General features: G+C 37.9%; 1 protein-coding gene across 1 annotated transcript in view; it reads left to right on the top strand.

The window, feature by feature from the left end:
• The first annotated feature begins 1,104 nt into the window (after positions 1-1,104).
• The window catches only part of LOC134799868 (GAS2-like protein pickled eggs), a 288,568-nt gene continuing 272,438 nt past the window's right edge, over positions 1,105-17,234 (top strand). Inside the window, exon 1 of the mRNA XM_063772278.1 lies at positions 1,105-1,158. Coding sequence (XP_063628348.1) covers positions 1,120-1,158 — 39 coding nt within the window. The 5' untranslated portion in view covers positions 1,105-1,119. The remainder of the gene's footprint in view (positions 1,159-17,234) is intronic.

Raw genomic sequence — 17,234 nt, 5'->3', positions numbered from 1 at the left:
TTATAGCTGTGACCATGCTGTGACTATTAGTTTTTTTTAGGTAAAAATGTGTGTCTGTGCTTATTTGGTTTGATTTTTGAGATGTGAAACATCCAGGTAGAATCTAGTATTAAGTATTATACTGCATTAAACGCATAGCTAAAGAGCTTCGTATTATAATTTGTAACAAACATCTGACATGATAAGTGTTTTATCTCTTTCAATTTTATGAGATGAGACGAGAAAATTTATCTCTGTACTTCTAATAGGAGCAAGTACTTACAGTACAAAAATCAGAGAGTTACAATTAGAGTCAGATCAAGTTAGCAGAGTTAGCTCTACGCCTATTTATCAAGTAACAGAATGTGGAAGTGCCACCATAGACTTCAAATTCCTATGAAAATATAACGTCTATGGATAGTCCCCACTTACACTGTAAAGTCTGTGCTGAGTTAGCTTAGACTGACTCTATAATTTTAATTTGGTACAGGATTTCGAATTTTCCAAATTCAGTAGATATTTCAAATGGGTCTCTATTGTTTCCCAAAAAGTTTTAAGTCATGTATTGTTTGTCCGTATTTTAGTTCTAATTTGTTTAGTTCAGAAACGCGTAACTTTTCAGGATTGCCATAAAACAAACCTAACCTAACGTATCTATAGGATCCTTACCAAAATCCTGAAAAGTTAACGGTTTCAGTTTTAGGACTAATGATATGATCCTGATCCTATCCTAAAACTGAAACCGTTAACTTTTCAGGATTTTGGTAAGGATCCTATAGATACGTTAGGTTAGGTTTGTTTTATGGCAATCCTGAAAAGTTACGCGTTTGTCATATATCATATATAACAAACAATACATTATGACTTAAAACTTTATGTCAAACAAAGGGACCCCATGTCAAATTTCAGATTTTAAATTAATATCTGATTATTACACCTATTTGTAACTGGATGCTTCTTACAAAATATCATAGTTTTAAAGATTAAACCAATTCTATTGTGTTTCAGTGTGTATTATCTATGTGTATGTGATAAAAACTTTCGTGTAAAGAATCGGCCTTGAGCTCGGTCTTGGGATAACCCTGCCAGTGTCAGTGATAACTTGATAAGCAAGCATATGTGGTTGCAGTGAGTGCCATTATGAGTCGGATGGACGTCGAGACCCACAATCACTTTGAGGTAAATGAACTTTGAAAAAAAATGGGTAAAATTATACTTATTTTATAGATATTATAAACTGTCTCTGAAGCTGAAGTATAATTGCCATACGGTCTTTACCTCTAGTCTTTTAACAATGGGGTTAATAGTGGCCCGTTGTTGGCTAAGAATATACACGGCCCTTTTAACATTATTTGTATATATCCTTCTCTCTTAAAGTTATAACGTCATCAGTACTCTTCATTTGCAATATTTTAAGTTAGTTCATGTAAATAACAAACCCTGCGTTTTACAAAGTGGAAAAAAAGATATTCCTTCGTGCATAAATTAACGCTCTAATTACAAATAAGACTAGAACATAAAATATACAGCGACATACGACAAGTACGACAACATACTTGTGCTGGTCCAGTTTCCACAGGCGTTAAAAAAAGCTTACTTGTGCTGGTCCAGTTTCCACAGGCGTTAAAAAAAGCTTACTTGTGCTGGTCCAGTTTCCACAGGCGTTAAAAAAAGCTCTACATAAGTCCTACATAACATAATGCGTGGAGCAAATAACGCAGACGATTTGGTAAGTGTCATAGGTATTATAATTTTATAAATTGCAAAGTCTAGCTGTGTTATGGTTACCTGTGTTGTGTTCTGGAAGTTGCGCAGGATCGGGACAGGTGGCACGCTCTCGTTTCGAAAGCCAAGATTCTCTTTGGATCGCTGAGCCGAAACAGTTACCTTGTTATTAAGTTTAGTTAGTTAGCTGTGTGCAAGTGTGCATGCGTGTATTAAAGAGTTTTGGATACTAAACAGATGCCTCTTTTGTTCAGCCTTTATTTGTGTGTATTAGATTGAATTTTTCAGACCAAATTACGTTGATTAACTTCTCAAAATGAAGCTTCTCAACGTCTATAGCCATTCAATAATCGCCCCCATGCCCTATTATCGGAATTTAAGGGAAATCGTGCAAGTTTCGCGCTTGGCTGAGCGGAATCCCCCCAAACGGGGGCATTCGTTCACATTGGCCGGATTTGAGGCGAATTGTGAGGTTTCAGGCTTACGTGAATTAATCGCGTGATACGTGGATCATATTAGGTCAAATTTAATGTATATATCTTTATAATACGTTATCCTAAACTAGTAATGAGAATTACTTTTAAGTATTACGAAATCTATTCCTATACAGGCGGCCTAGCCAAGGTGACAACCGCAAGCGTTTCGCCATCGAATCGCTTTGTTACACTTTGTGTCTCTCTATCGCTCTTCCATATTAATGTGACACTGCCCGATTCGAACTTTAAGATATGTCAAATATTACGTCTAGATAAGATATGGATTAGATATGTCAGTGTCAAAAGTGACGCTTTTGTTTGAAGAAACGTCACTTTTGACATCTAATCCATATCGTATCTAGCCGTAATATTTGACGTATCCTAAAGTTCGAATCGGGCCGACAGTCGCGTTTCGTTCTTTACGGAGCGATAGCGATTGGCATCTTGTCTACGGGACCTGATAATGTACAATATATTAATTCATCATCCGTGCTCTCCACCTCTTCTCTTCAGCCGGACACAGGGGCGTATTTACCCTAGGGCCATCCGGGCCATGGCCCGGGCCGCCAACCCCCAGGGGCGGTATATGCAGCCCCTGACGGATTGCATTTTGTTTTTCTTCCTTGACTTCTGGGGCGGCGAAACGTATTGGCCCGGGGCGCCAAATTTCAAAATACGCCCCTGGCCGGACATCACCAATTTTAGTGATGCAAGCTATAATGTGTCTGCTCCTAATCGCACAATAAATACATATCAATAGCCTTTGGGCTCGGGGATACAAAATAATAGGTTGTTCCCGTTGGGACGACGGGAAAGGTGAGACTACCTGCTTGCCTTTAACTTAAATACATACATAGTTTTTTGGAGAATTGGGTTCGGTAGGTTATCCCGATGTTTTAATTTATATTAAGTAGGGACATGTATATATTTAATATTCCTTAAGTACATACTTATATGTCCTATTTGGAAACGTACCTAATCAAATAGATAATGTAATCTTTCTCTTGCTCATAGTACAAAACGTACGTACGTATGTAAGTACATTTGATTTAAAATACAAATGACAGTTAAATTAAAAATACATTAAAAACCCATGCCAAAAATCCATTTCATGCCAAAAATGCCATTATTTTGTAAAAGAGCTGATAGATACTCTTCAAAATGCTAGATCGATTTTCATCGAACATAGCTAAGAACCACCGCAAGGAAATTCGCTTTCACGTTAAAAACCGCATCTAAATCGGTCCATCCGTTTGGGAGCTACGATGCCACAGACAGACAGATAGACATTGGCGTTAAACTTATAACCCCCCCTCTTTTTGTGGCGGTTTAAAATATAAATGTAAGATCGCGGATCGCGCGAAGAAGAAGACACGCGGGCAGACAATATGCCATAGTACTCACGGTTATTTTTGAAAACGTACATTAAAAAAACTTCAATCTAAACTGTTTTCCAAGAGTCGGATGGGTTAGGCGACTAATTCAGTTCGAGTCATAGCAAGTGCTGCTGCATTTAACGCTTTGCTTTTTTATTATATTAGGCGCTTATTTTATAATTCTCATCAAAACCAAAAACTAATTAAACTCTGTTTATTATTCTGCGAAATACAAACAATTCTGAGTCCCGTAGCTTTTTTTTTCGTTTCTAAAACAAGATTTGTATTGAAACTAAAAACGGCCTAAGATTTTCTTCCAAACTTAAGGTACTGAGCGCAATTTCGGACGTTTTCCACAAGGGTTCTCAAAAAGAAGCCTCTAATTTTTTTCTAAGGAACGTGCCAACCCAACTACTCGCCGACTCAAAAAACAAAAACAACACAATGCAACACCTTTTTATAACCGTCTAAGAAACCCAATAGACTTTGTGAAATCAACCTTATAATTTTTAAGTTAAGGTTGAGAATTGATTATCAAAATATGATTAAGGGGCTGACTGATGGTGTGTGAATCTTATTTTTTCTGAGATTTGAATATATGAATACAATTAAATGGAGCCCTTAGCCCTTGAGTATAATATGTTAAACAAAATGTTTCGATCAGATTAGTAGAACTCGGCAAATGTTACTGTGATCATGATCAAATAAAATACGATTAAAGTAGACCAGGTCAGGTTAACGCTTTCCACAGACCAACCGATAGGGAGAATTGGAGAGCTGCTATAACTTCACAGAAAATTCACAGAAAACCATGTACCTATTCCATGGAAAAAAATATGTCAGTTGTTGATGTCCTCAGCAATGATAGACCTTAAAATATAGAATATGTATTGTATTCTTTTTAAAGCTAAAGTCACTACAATACTTGATTGAGAATGACTATGATATACATACATTTTAACCTTGTCCTCTTTTTCATGTGTACAATACCCAGACTGTATTAGGTATTAATGCTTTCCACGACATCCCCAGTTACCACGAAACAGTTAGCAGTCTATTACAAAAAAACATTGACCATTGGTGAATCTTACGTTTTGGCAATAAGGTATAAAATTTGTCAGTTTAGTGGTTAGGTTAGGTATAATTTCATGTTCACAATCGTAGAATTATGTTGCGTGCGCCGCCCCCCTGTCTGGCTGCCACCCCCACCCTTTAGCCACAGAATATAGCAATCCCTAGATAAGTAGACGTACCCTATAGGCATGCTATGATTCTTTAAGAAATTTACAGAGCCTCGAACACAAGTGTCGTAGCCGGGAGGCTGCTTAAAACATCTGACACAGATGATAAAGGCCTATTATTGTTAATAACTCAGGGCCTACCGCTAATATTCAAAAATCGATAATCGTTCTTCCATATACGAGTGACTTGACACTCTTGACAGAACTGGTAGCTACTGCAGCATTGACAAATGGTGTTTATAAGTTAAACCAGCGCCCCGCCCCGGCTTCGCACGGGTTACATAAAACCTTAACAAAATATACATCTAAACCTTCCTCAAGAATCACTCTATTGATATGCGAAAACCGCATGAAAAGCCGTTCAGTAGTTTTCGAGTTTATCGCGAACATAAGGTGTAAAATTAGTGATACAGTCTTTGGACGACAAGTCGCTGCGGTGATTACGTCGAGTGGGGTTTGGCACCGTAGTCACGCTGTTCACAGTGATGGCTTTCATGGCTTAATGAAGACAAAGAACGCAGCGTGGAAGCGTGCTAGCCCCAAAAAAACAAAGATGCCAACAAATTTAAACCCCCTTTTTAAAGTTGGTTAAAATTATTCATCTACCTACATGTCTCATACTCTATGCGCAGACTTCTAAAACATTTGTAGAAGTGGCGCCGCGTTTGACATGCGATTGACTACACCGGGGAAAAAGGTTGTAACTTCAACAAAATCTTACGAGTTAAACACAAGTTTACCACGCGGAAGTTTAAGACTGCAAATAGTGTGACAAATTGTGACGCTGAAATGTTTCTTTTTATAATCAGAGAGGCACTGAAACTCCACATGCTTTCGTATTTGAACACGATATGGGCACTTTGATTAGGTATAATTTACGTTTCCGTTTTGGTTTCATGGGGTGCAAATTGGTTAAGGGGTCCTTCAGTACAAAATGTAATCTTAATCTGCAATTAGTATTAACCCATGAGTTTGAGTTTTTTAGGCATCAGAATTGGAAATTTTTCTAGTATATTGTTCTTGAAGTCATTTTATAGGTCATTAATATAAATAATAAGGCTTTATCATTTTTCCATACAAAATATTGCCCCCTGTTGTTTATTTAAACCTAAAAATAGTTCATTCATTTTCATCTTCCTTGTTGTCCAGTTCTACTTTGGCGATAAAAATACTAAAACGAAACTAAACTAATAAATTTCAAAATGGTCACTGCAACATGTTAAGGGGCCCACAGATTACCAGTTCGCCGGACGATATTAGCCTGTCAGTTAAACGCAAAAGGTGACAGTTCCGAACAACTGACCGGCTGATAACGTCCGGCGAACTGGTAATCTGTGGGCCCCATTAGACTGATGCATTCAGCGAGAAAGTTGCCAGCCTGCCAGCCTTTTGGTCTACTGTGGCATTTCTGAGACTCTTACTTTTTAGCAGAGTAGGAAAAAAAACTCTTCCGTAAGTCATCTTTGGACTTTAAAAATTTAAAATGTTTAACTTTTCTTAAGTGTGGTGGTCAAAAATCGTGGGTTCAAACCTCGGTTTTGCTTTATAGTTTTTTTTTCCTAGCCTATTTGAGTGTCCCACTGCTGGGCAAAGGCCTCTCCCCTTAATTAATTGCTTTATAGATAGATCAGAAAAAATCATTCTCGAAAATAAAGCAAAAATATGACCAAAAATTTTGATCTGGATCTTTAGATATCATACACAGACGAGAAGTTAATAGGTATGGGGTATTTGACTACTCGTCAAATCAGTTTCTTTTTTCGAACTGTCAAAACGATTTTGCTACTATGGAATTTATATGAAACACTAGCATGTGACTTCACAATCAAATTACCTACTCTTCATGGTTTTATACGGGTTTTTAAATAGAAAATGTGTCTATAAATAACTGCTATGTACGTCCCAACAAACAATTAAGCGACACTTAGCACTTATTTTATCACCTAAAGACATAGAACGGCTGTAGAATAGCTACATATTCTAAGCTTACAGGCTCTGGTGACATCAAGGTCTTTAAGAGGTCCATGTATAGCTTTAAGATCCACAGTAGCCGTTTTGGCCGCTATAATGCATCTTAAGCCGCTAGTGTTATAGCTCAATTGTGAATTCTACCACCTTAATATCTATATGAGTAATAAGAAGCTGCAATTTTCACTTAAGGTTCTAAACAGACGATAAAAAGTCTTTTATAGCTCCGTGTATCATAATCGTTACTTAACTCTCTTGTATCACTTACAGTCGAAAAGAGAAGTTATGAGTCACCATTATCGATCATGTAGTCGCAGACGAGCGTTATTCAATACCTTAGTACATCTTATACTGTTATTGGAGTCTTACTTAGAACCTAAGCCTATAGCGCCATGTTAAGATGACCGATGAATCAATAAGCAAAACAAAAACTATTAATTAGAACGTAAATACTTCATAAAAATCGATACTTTTACTCAATATTGACCTAATGTTAGTATTGTTATATTTAAAACCGGACTTCACGTATATTGAGTAATTTTTCGAAAATTAAATACGGTGGACCACAAATAAAGCAATATTATATTCAGATAAATATGCAAAGGATCAGAGGCCCATTAAAATTTTGTTAGTAATACATATAGTTTTTGACAGTATAATTAATTTCGCGATCATAAATCCGCAGATAACTCCTGCATCAGTGAACTAAAATAATTATTTGCTTTTAATTATCCGCCATTACATTTCACTTCAAGCTGTCACAGAGTAAGCTTACGAATAATAATACAAAATGGAAACATCTGCAACCAAAGCAGATAGGGCTAAGGAAAAATGTGCAATTACCTTCTTGAGTGTTACAAATATTGACTTTAAATGCTAATATACCATCTAAAGCTGAAAGTATCATCTATATGGCCCTACACTACTACTCAAGTAGTTAGTATTCGCTTATTTGGCACCCTTTTAAATCCTAAATACTTAATACACGCTATTACAACACTACTTTAGCGCTCTTCTACTACAACAGTTTGTAGTCACCTATATGCAACCCATCTAGCTCCTAAAGAATTAATTAACACTATTGTAGCTCCACTATACCGCTCTTATGTCTCTTTTTTTATCCGCTAACCCTACTGTAGCACTGTTATAAATCTTATGGTGATAAAATTTGTGCCCAATCCGGGGTTAAAACGGGGTTATAGCCGGCTATAACTCCTATTTTTAGAGCACTAACAACACCTAAAGAGTAAATAGGCGCTTATATAAATCTCTTCTAACCCTTAAATTTAGCGCCTAATGTTAGTTGGGGTTTCTCTATTCATCTTCGGGTGCTTTATTTCATGCATTGTGTAAAATAATTTATTTTAAATACAGTCAAATACCCTGTTGGTATTTATCTCTGCTACCTCCTTGTTTCATGCATTGTTTATTGTTTATAGTTATAATGCTGGCGTAACAATTAAGGAAAAACGCCTCTATTATATTAAAGTCACCTTAACATTTCAAATATTTTATTATCTATTCAATAAAGTATTGACCGTAAGTGCCCCTCGAAAGTAAACAATAATTCCCATTCACTCACATCCGGCGTCCTTTGTGCCGTTAAGTCGATCATTCGCTCATTCATTCACTTCCGCTCGGTCCCTGCTAGAGTGGAACCGGATATCGATAGATTGTGATAGGAATATTTTAATATTTAAGAAGTGATTTTGGGTTAGGTCAGTTTTAGGAGACCCAGTAGGTAAAACAATTCTTCTTTAAAAATAAAATATTGCAGCATTAAGGTGTATAATCTTAGCATAATTAAGCCTTATTATTAGAAGTATTACTTAGAACCGTTAGAACAAATTAAATAATTATCAGAAATATTCCAGCCTGGGGCACTGGAGGCCTTGGTCACTTTTTAGGGTTCCGTACCCAAAGGGTAAAACGGGACCCTATTACTAAGACTCCGCTGTACGTCCGTCCGTCCGTCTGTCACCAGGCTGTATCTGACGAACCGTGATAGCTAGACAGTTGAAATTTTCACAGATGATGTATTTCTGTTGGCGCTATAACAACAAATACTAAAAAGTACGGAACCTTCGGTGGGCCAGTCCGACTCGCACTTGTCCGATTTTTTTCTTAGTACATGACAATTATTTCAGTTTATAATGAAGCCTTACCTTAATTGGTCAGTGATCAGAATTACCATGACTCCCGGGATAAGTTTACATCTCCATCAATGTTCAACTAAATGCCCTTACAAGGGATTCGAACCCAGGACCATCGGCTTTATAGGCAGGGTCACTACCCACTACCCAGTACCGCAAAATATGGAAATAAAAGCCAATGCCGTATTGTAATATATACAATTTCGTTGTGACTTATCTATCTTTTGGTTGCACGTAGTTTAAGGACGTAACTGGGCCGAAATTTACTGTGCCCTGCCTCTCAAAATAAAAATTATTCTTCCTCGCGTTATCCCGGCATTTTGCCACAACTCATGGGAGCCTGGGGTCCGCTTGACAACTAATCCCAAGAATTGACGTAGGCACTAGTTTTTACGAAAGCGACTGCCATCTGACCTTCCAACCCAGAGGATAAACTAGGCCTTATTGGGATTAGTCCGGTTTCCTCAACATGTTTTCCTTCACCGAAAAGCGACTGGTAAATATCAAATGATATTTTGTACATAAGTTCCGAAAAACTCATTGGTACGAGACGGGGTTTGAACCCGCGACTACCGGATTGAAAGTCGCACGCGCTTACCGCTAAGCCACCAGCGCTTCTCAAAATAAAAATTGTCGTCATTAAAAATATTAAATGCTTTTGAGTTTTGACACTTCGTAAAAATTACCTCGTTTTACATATCATGCTAACCTTTTAACTTACAATTATGCACTCATTATCGATATCAATTATCTTATCATAATCGGTATCAATTAAATATAAGCCAATTTTAAATTCAATCGCCCTTTTGTGGCAAGATTGCATCATAGCGGCACGAGTCATTATACGAGTATTAAACTCATTATCTTCCATTGTTTTAGTTAATTCTACTTATTTATGTTGTTCATTCATTCATAATTTAAGAGCATGGCTCTTGTCGGTGGAGTATGCGCCAATTTTTTATGTTGTATGGATATTGAATTAGAAATTATTAATATTATCAAAACATAACACAATATAATATTACAAAAAAGTAACTAACCAATAACATTAAATCCTTGCGCCTATTAATTCCGCTATGTTGATCTGTCAAATTTCCAGGAAAAAAAGTTTTGTGTAGTGATTTCAGGGTTTTATTTCGGTTTGTAAAAATTGGGCATACCTATTACTACTTTACAAGCGCAGCGACTATAACGTAATATTTGAAGTTATAATCATATATAATTATGTTGAATCTCTCATCCCTCCTTCTAATTTTGAAACCGTGCCTCCTAAAGTATGATATTGTGGAAACTACGGAACCCTCTATTGTACACGGTCCAACACGTACTTGGACAGTTTTTTATCAGTCTTAATCGAAACTATGAAAAAATTTTTTTTTGTACTTACCTATTTGTTGCTCATTGCCTTCGGCTTGTCAACCGATAAATCGTAAACCTATCGATAACTTCCCCTCTCTACTTCCCTCCGGGTCACTCGTTAACTGCACTCTAATGCACTCAACTGCATTTGTCTCCTGCATAGGGTCAAGTTGCAATCGCATCAAAAATGGCGGATCTTCATGCGTTACTATTGGCGCTTATGGCGTTATAGCTGGGAAGGGTTGCAACTGAATGATTGTCTCGAATGTTTTAAGTGGACATTGTTGTTAAGGGCTTGGAGTGGGTCAATGGCCTGGATTTAAGAGCTATTAGGGTCAAAGTCAGGGAACTCTTAATTTTGTCCTTTAATTTATAGACTTACTGGTATTGAATTGTTGTTATAAGTCTATTGTAAAACATGGTTTTTGGTATAGTCCCCATATTAGTCCGATTGGGGACTTCATATAATTTTTAAGTTCTTAGGAAATATATTTCTCTTTACAACGTTTTCAATCACCGAAAAGCAACATCAAATAATTTTTTGTAAAATGTTTGTAACTTCTTTAAAAGGCTCAAGTTTCCACAGAAATCCCAGGCTCTAAAAAGTTCAAAAGAACTCAAGTCTCGATAAATGTAAATAAAGACTAAAGACTTGAAACCTTAAGGCCAGTTCTCAGAAAGCTCATTACCACTTCTTAGATACATGGCACACTAAGAATAAGCGGGCATTACGTTCGTTTCTTTCCAAAATCCGCAAAATGTCACCTGCTGAGATTTCTTTACGACATGGGGTTCTTCAAGAAGCGGGTATTCAGGGTTCTTAAGGGCCAGCAACGCATGATGTTGCTTATGTCCATGGGCGAGGGTGACCGTCAGGCGGCACGTCTGATTTATATCACTCATCTGATGATGAGTCTCATCTGAAAGATGATTATTTGACTGTCTGCATCCAGTCTCTTCTGTCCATTCTCTCTGTGCCTCCTCTTTTACCTTCTTCTTTCTCGATTCTTCCTCTCCTTTCTAGAGTTCTGTATAAGAGACTAAGTCATGTGGTAATTCACTGGTCATATATATTTTCTTTGTCAAAATAATGTGGTATGTGAGCATTATCACGTAGTCCCACAGTCCCACGTGTGACGGAACGACACCGATAGTAGTTTACGGCTTATTACTGGTTGTTATCAGTGATATTTGATACGAGGAAGCGATACCGGCTGTTGTTTTGGGCGTGGGATTGTTAATGGCTTAGTAATGCAAAATGCATTTAGAAATGTATTAAATCCCAAGCAAGATTTTGACAGCAACTTCATCTATAAAACGGTTTATCACAAATCCACAGAAAACCATTAAATTCCAACACTATTGTTTTTTTTTCAGTGTAACCTAAATATATTATTTACGAACTAAAAGAACGGGTTAAAATGTCTTAATAATTGTTAGAATAACATTGTTTTATATACTCCCTACAATATATGTATACAATTAATATTATATGTATATGATAAAAGTAAGTTTGTCTGTCTGTCATTTATAATTGTCATTAAATTTGTTATGGAGATATTTAGAGCCCCGGGAAAGGACATGGATTAGTTTTCATCCCGGAAATCATCCCTTAAGAAAATTAAACTCCGCCGTTGGTACTGTACGGATGTCTACCGTCTCCAATTCTCCCTCAATTGCTCAAAGGTTAACTGGAAGAGATCCCTTAAAGGGATAAGTTCGCCTTTGTACTAACGACGAATGTTATTTTTCCTATTTTGTTTTGATTTTTGTACAATAAAGTGTTTTACTAATACTACTACTATATACTACTACTAATATTAAAAGAGAAGTGAATTTGACTGTGGAAGTACCGATTCTACGCAAAGTCGCAGGCAGAAACTAGTACGGAATGAATTCTTAGAATGAACAAATACTTTATTATTATAGATACAGCCCAGGAATCCGTTTGGCAATAAGACCTAGGAACCAGATCCCAGTCAGTAACTCAGTGCAACAAGTTGCATTGTGCAACTTCATGCTAATTGTATGCGTTAATTGCGGTCTGTCTGGACACTTTGATAACGGCTGCGTAGCTAATGAGATATATTTGTTTTAGAATCAACAAGTATTGCGTCGTAAATTGAAATATATGTCATAAACTAAAGAAAAAAAATAACAACAACAAAAAAGTAATCAAACACAATAAAACTTACTAAGTACAAAAAAGTGATAAAACAATTGGCCCAGATCGCCGTCAACGGACAAGGTGCCCAGAATACTGGCACTATTTCCTCGCGGAATGGCGATGTACGCTCTGCAAAGTAATGGCTAACCTTCTGGTCACCAAAAGCTTCTATTAGGCACGCCGACAAATATTTTTACAGCCGAACGCGGACTTGCACCTATGGGCAGAGATGGGCAAAATGTAATCGACTAACGATTAACGATTAAGACTAAAAGAATTAATTGCGACTGACGATTGAAAACGACGACTGATCAATCGTAGTTGTATAGAGTGCAACTAATTTAGTTGCAACTAAATTAGTTGCCGATTGATTACGGACAACTAATTTTTGTAATCGACTAATTAGTTAGACTATTTTTTCCGCGACTAATGTTAGAAGCAAATTAAATGGAAAACCTCGGTATGGCTATGTTGACAGCCAGCAGATTAGGACATCTTAACGCATTTGCCCTTTCTGCGGAAAATAGGGCTCTACTGTGCAGGCCACAGAGGGCAATATCATTGAGAGCCATCCGCGGGTATCGGACGGTATCCTTTACAGCGGCAACGATCTTGGCTGCAGACGGCAGGCTGGCATCTGCAAGCTCACATTCTTGCGGAGGTCCACCGTTACAGGGCTGGGAGAAGAGCGGCGGCAGAATTCCCGGAAGAAGAAGAAGTGCGAAACATCCGAGCGTTAGCCCAAGTAGAGACACTTCGCCGCTGGAGGGTAGAACTCGGCGCAGCAGAGTATGGGCGGACAACGGTAGGGGCTATACTGCCGCATCTGGAACGATGGGTGGAAAGGCGGCAGGGAACCCTGACTTTTCACATGGTGCAGATACTTAATGACCATGGATGCTTTGGTAAGTACCTGCACCGCATAGGGAGGGAGGAATCTCCCATGTGCCATGAGTGTGGCGCGCAGGTAGACACGGCGCGTCATACTCTCGAGGAGTGTCCTGCATGGAGGTTTCAGCGGACCACCCTTCAGGCAATACTAGGAGCAGACCTTTCGTTGCCGAGCGTTGTTAATGCCATGCTCGACAGCGAAGAGGCATGGAAATCCATGGCCTCCTTCAGTAACCAGATAATGTCACAGAAGGAGGCAGCGGAACGTGCGCGCGAGAATGACCCTGACGCGCGAGAATGAGCCAGGCGCTATGCGCACTTGCTGCCTCCACCGTAGTGGGCTGTACAGGGCTCCGGGGGGAGTCCCTGCTGTTAAAGGCTCACAGGACTAGGGGTGCCTTACCAACTGGCATCCACAATCGCCTGCGGCCCATGGGCCGGCCGCCGGGGGCGTACGCAGTCGAATGCTGATAGTGATCCTGCGGCGCTCCTCTACAAGGCGGAGTCGACATTCGTTGGTGGTTTTAGACGGTAGTCCTATTACTGGTTAGTCCGTCATCGCTCCTGGTCCCCCGGGCCAGGTGGCATGCGTAAACGCATTTCCCCAACGTAAAAAAAAAAAGAAAGAAAAGGACATCTTAACGCATGTATAAAAATGAAATAGTACATGTGTTACTTGCTATATTTTGACCATTTTTATGAAGTGTAAAATGCCTCTTATCTAAGGGTAAATAAAAATTGGGTACTTTATGCACTGACACTTAAAACACAATTTTATAAATAAAACTTTGTATTTTGTTGTTAATCAATGTCAATCGTAAAAATAATACTTAAAATTGCCCATAATATTACATTGTCATTCAAGCATTTCAAATTAAACGTGTATACATAATTTTAGCTCAATCGGTTGAAGGTATCCGCTTCGAAAAAAGCTGCAAGATTCTACCCAAACCAACACAGGTACAACATACGAGTACCTTCAATGTACATACATACCAACTTTTAGTTACATATTGCAAGTTAAATAAAAAATGCAAAAACCATCGATGACATTGTTTTAATATAGATTTAACCGTGAAATTTAGTCGATTGAAACTAAAACTAATTTAGTTGTTAGTTGTACATTCTCACAACTAATTTAATCGCAACTAAATTAATTGCGATTAAAAAATGACGATTGATATTTTTAATCGATTGATTAGTTAACTAAAAAATTAATCGATTAATGCCCATCTCTGCCTATGGGCCTAAAGTTTCAACGCCAAATGCCGCAAACATGTAGCTGTTTCCTATTTGCGGCGCTTGAGGCTTTCGGCCGAGGAAGGAGGAAGCCGCAGCGGGAGCAGCATCCTTGGTGCCTGGAACATGGGATGGTGCCAAGGTATCAACGCAAGTAGCGTCCCAAACTAGCGGCTGGAGAGCATGGGTTCTACAGGCACCGATGTCATTCCGGCGGGCTCCTTGCCAGACCGCTGGGCTCCAGGACCGGAAGATTGGCATTAACTAGGGCCCGACGGATGACATCATTAATCCTGGCGCTGTGGGTGATTCTTCCAGCGCTTCGAACGCATTTGAGAGTCCATTCGTTCTATTATATTATTCCATGTAACTGTAAATCAGTTGTTGGATGCGGGAAATAAAAATATTTAATTTTGTTTTTTGAAAGATTTATAATCACAGATAACATTGAAATTACCTCAATAAAAGCTTGTATAAATCAAGTTGCAAAGATCACTTAAAAGGGCGCATTTTTGACCAGTTATTGACATTATGGAACTGTTAAATTGAGATATGAAATAAAAGCATTCAATTAATTATAAGGTAGGTCGTCCTTAACATTCAGCCGAGTTATGTGTGTCGAACCCACGCGCTGCCGGCGGTGCCTATTGTCCCGTACATGGTACATAAGTATAAAAGGCACTTTTATCTGCTCGTTCTTAATATGTTTTAGGTAATCTGGATCATAATAAAACATGACAAGGAAATAGACAAATAATCAGAAAACACTTTTATTTATTTCAATTTGTTGTGTTTGGTATTCACATTCTATTTTAGTTCAATATGTAGGTATAAGTATCCAATATATTATTGTGTCTGAATTAAATTTCCATTTCTGTTTGTTTATATGTATACCTATGTTTTACGTATCTGCCATGGCATGATTCGTCGATATACAGACTTCAGCTGCTAGTATATTAAATATAAAAGGCAGTCTAATTTTAGCATGCTAAAAGCATTGTCTAAAAAGGCTTTACCCAAAGTGCAAAGGAGACTGAACAGCTAAAGTATTAAGGAGTTATTTCTACTTAATAATAATAAGATTATTAACATTAATTCCAAGATTAATCCATACGTTAACATTTAATCTTGTTAACATTAAAGCTTGATAGCAATTAATTTGGTTTCACCAAAGGTCGATCAACTACTGACGCCGGTGCGGTACTTCTAAAACACATCTTTGATGCCTGGGAAAAAGCTCAAGATGCTGTTGGAATTTTCTGTGATCTGTCAAAGGCATTTGATTGCGTTGATCACGAAAATTTAAAGAGAAAATTAAGCCGCTATGGGATAAAAGCTAGTGCCCTTGACCTGGTCTCATCGTACCTTTCGGATAGAACTCAGCGAGTAGTTATTAATGGAACTCAATCGGCGGGGTCCCCGGTAGCCCTCGGAGTGCCTCAAGGTTCAATTCTTGGTCCCTTCCTGTTTTTGGTATACATTAATGACTTACCAAAAGTTGTGCAAGATAGACATGATATAGTGTTATTTGCAGATGACACTTCCCTTATATTTAAAGTGGACAGAAAGGAAAATAGCTTCGAGAGCATTAATGACGCGCTATCAACCATAGTAAACTGGTTTACGGCAAACAATTTGCTTTTGAACGCCAAGAAAACCAAATGCATCAAGTTTACGCTACCTAACGTCAAGCAGGTAAATAACAGCAAGATTAAAATAAAAGGTGATACGCTGGAATTTGAGGATCGAACTGTTTTCCTGGGAGTCACTCTAGACTCGAAACTGCAATGGCATGCACATATAGGCACTCTAGCCGGAAAACTTAGTTCAGCAGCCTATGCAGTACGCCTCTAACAAACGTAGAGACGGCCAGGCTGGTATACTTTAGTTACTTCCATAGTGTTATGTCTTATGGAATTCTGTTGTGGGGAAAAGCGGCAGATATTCAGACAATATTTGTGCTGCAAAAACGAGCTGTACGTTCCATCTATGGATTGGGCGCTCGAGTATCCCTAAGAGAGAAATTCAAAGAAGTTAACATTCTTACCGTTGCATCTCAATACATACTAGAGAATATTATGTATGTTCGGAAAAACATCCACGAATTCAAGGTTAACAGTGATATCCATAACTATAACACTAGAAACAAACATAAGCTTGCTGTGCCCGCCCACCGCCTCCGTAAGGTTAGTACGTCTTTCGTCGGGAACTGTACACGTTTTTATAACAAAGTCCCCACTGATGTAGTGAATTTACCACTTCACAAATTTAAGTCGCACATTAAGCGCTCCTTGTTAAGTAAGGCGTACTACACTGTAAATGATTTTATAAACGATAGAGATGCCTTTAAGCAGGTAGCTTAATTTCATTAGTATAATAAGAGCTAAATAAATATTGTTTTTTTTTACATTGTGAATTAAATATGCTAGTGTCCAGTAGAATTGACACATGAGACAATGATGTTCTCGCTTGATTAAATTGTTTAATTTAATTTTAGTTTTGGACACTTGGAGACCTTATACATCTCTAAGTATTTATTTATTTATTTTATTTTTATTTTTGATTGTACATACCTATATTTTTAATGTTTCTGACACTTAGAGACCTTTACATCTCTAAGTCAACTTAGGCTAGTAATTATGTGAAGCTATACTGTCTTT

Source organism: Cydia splendana, chromosome 19, assembly GCF_910591565.1.
Source record: "Cydia splendana chromosome 19, ilCydSple1.2, whole genome shotgun sequence".
NCBI lineage: Eukaryota > Metazoa > Arthropoda > Insecta > Lepidoptera > Tortricidae > Cydia > Cydia splendana.
The sequence above is the reverse complement of the archived record's forward strand: the minus strand, read 5'-3'. Positions and strand labels throughout refer to the sequence as shown.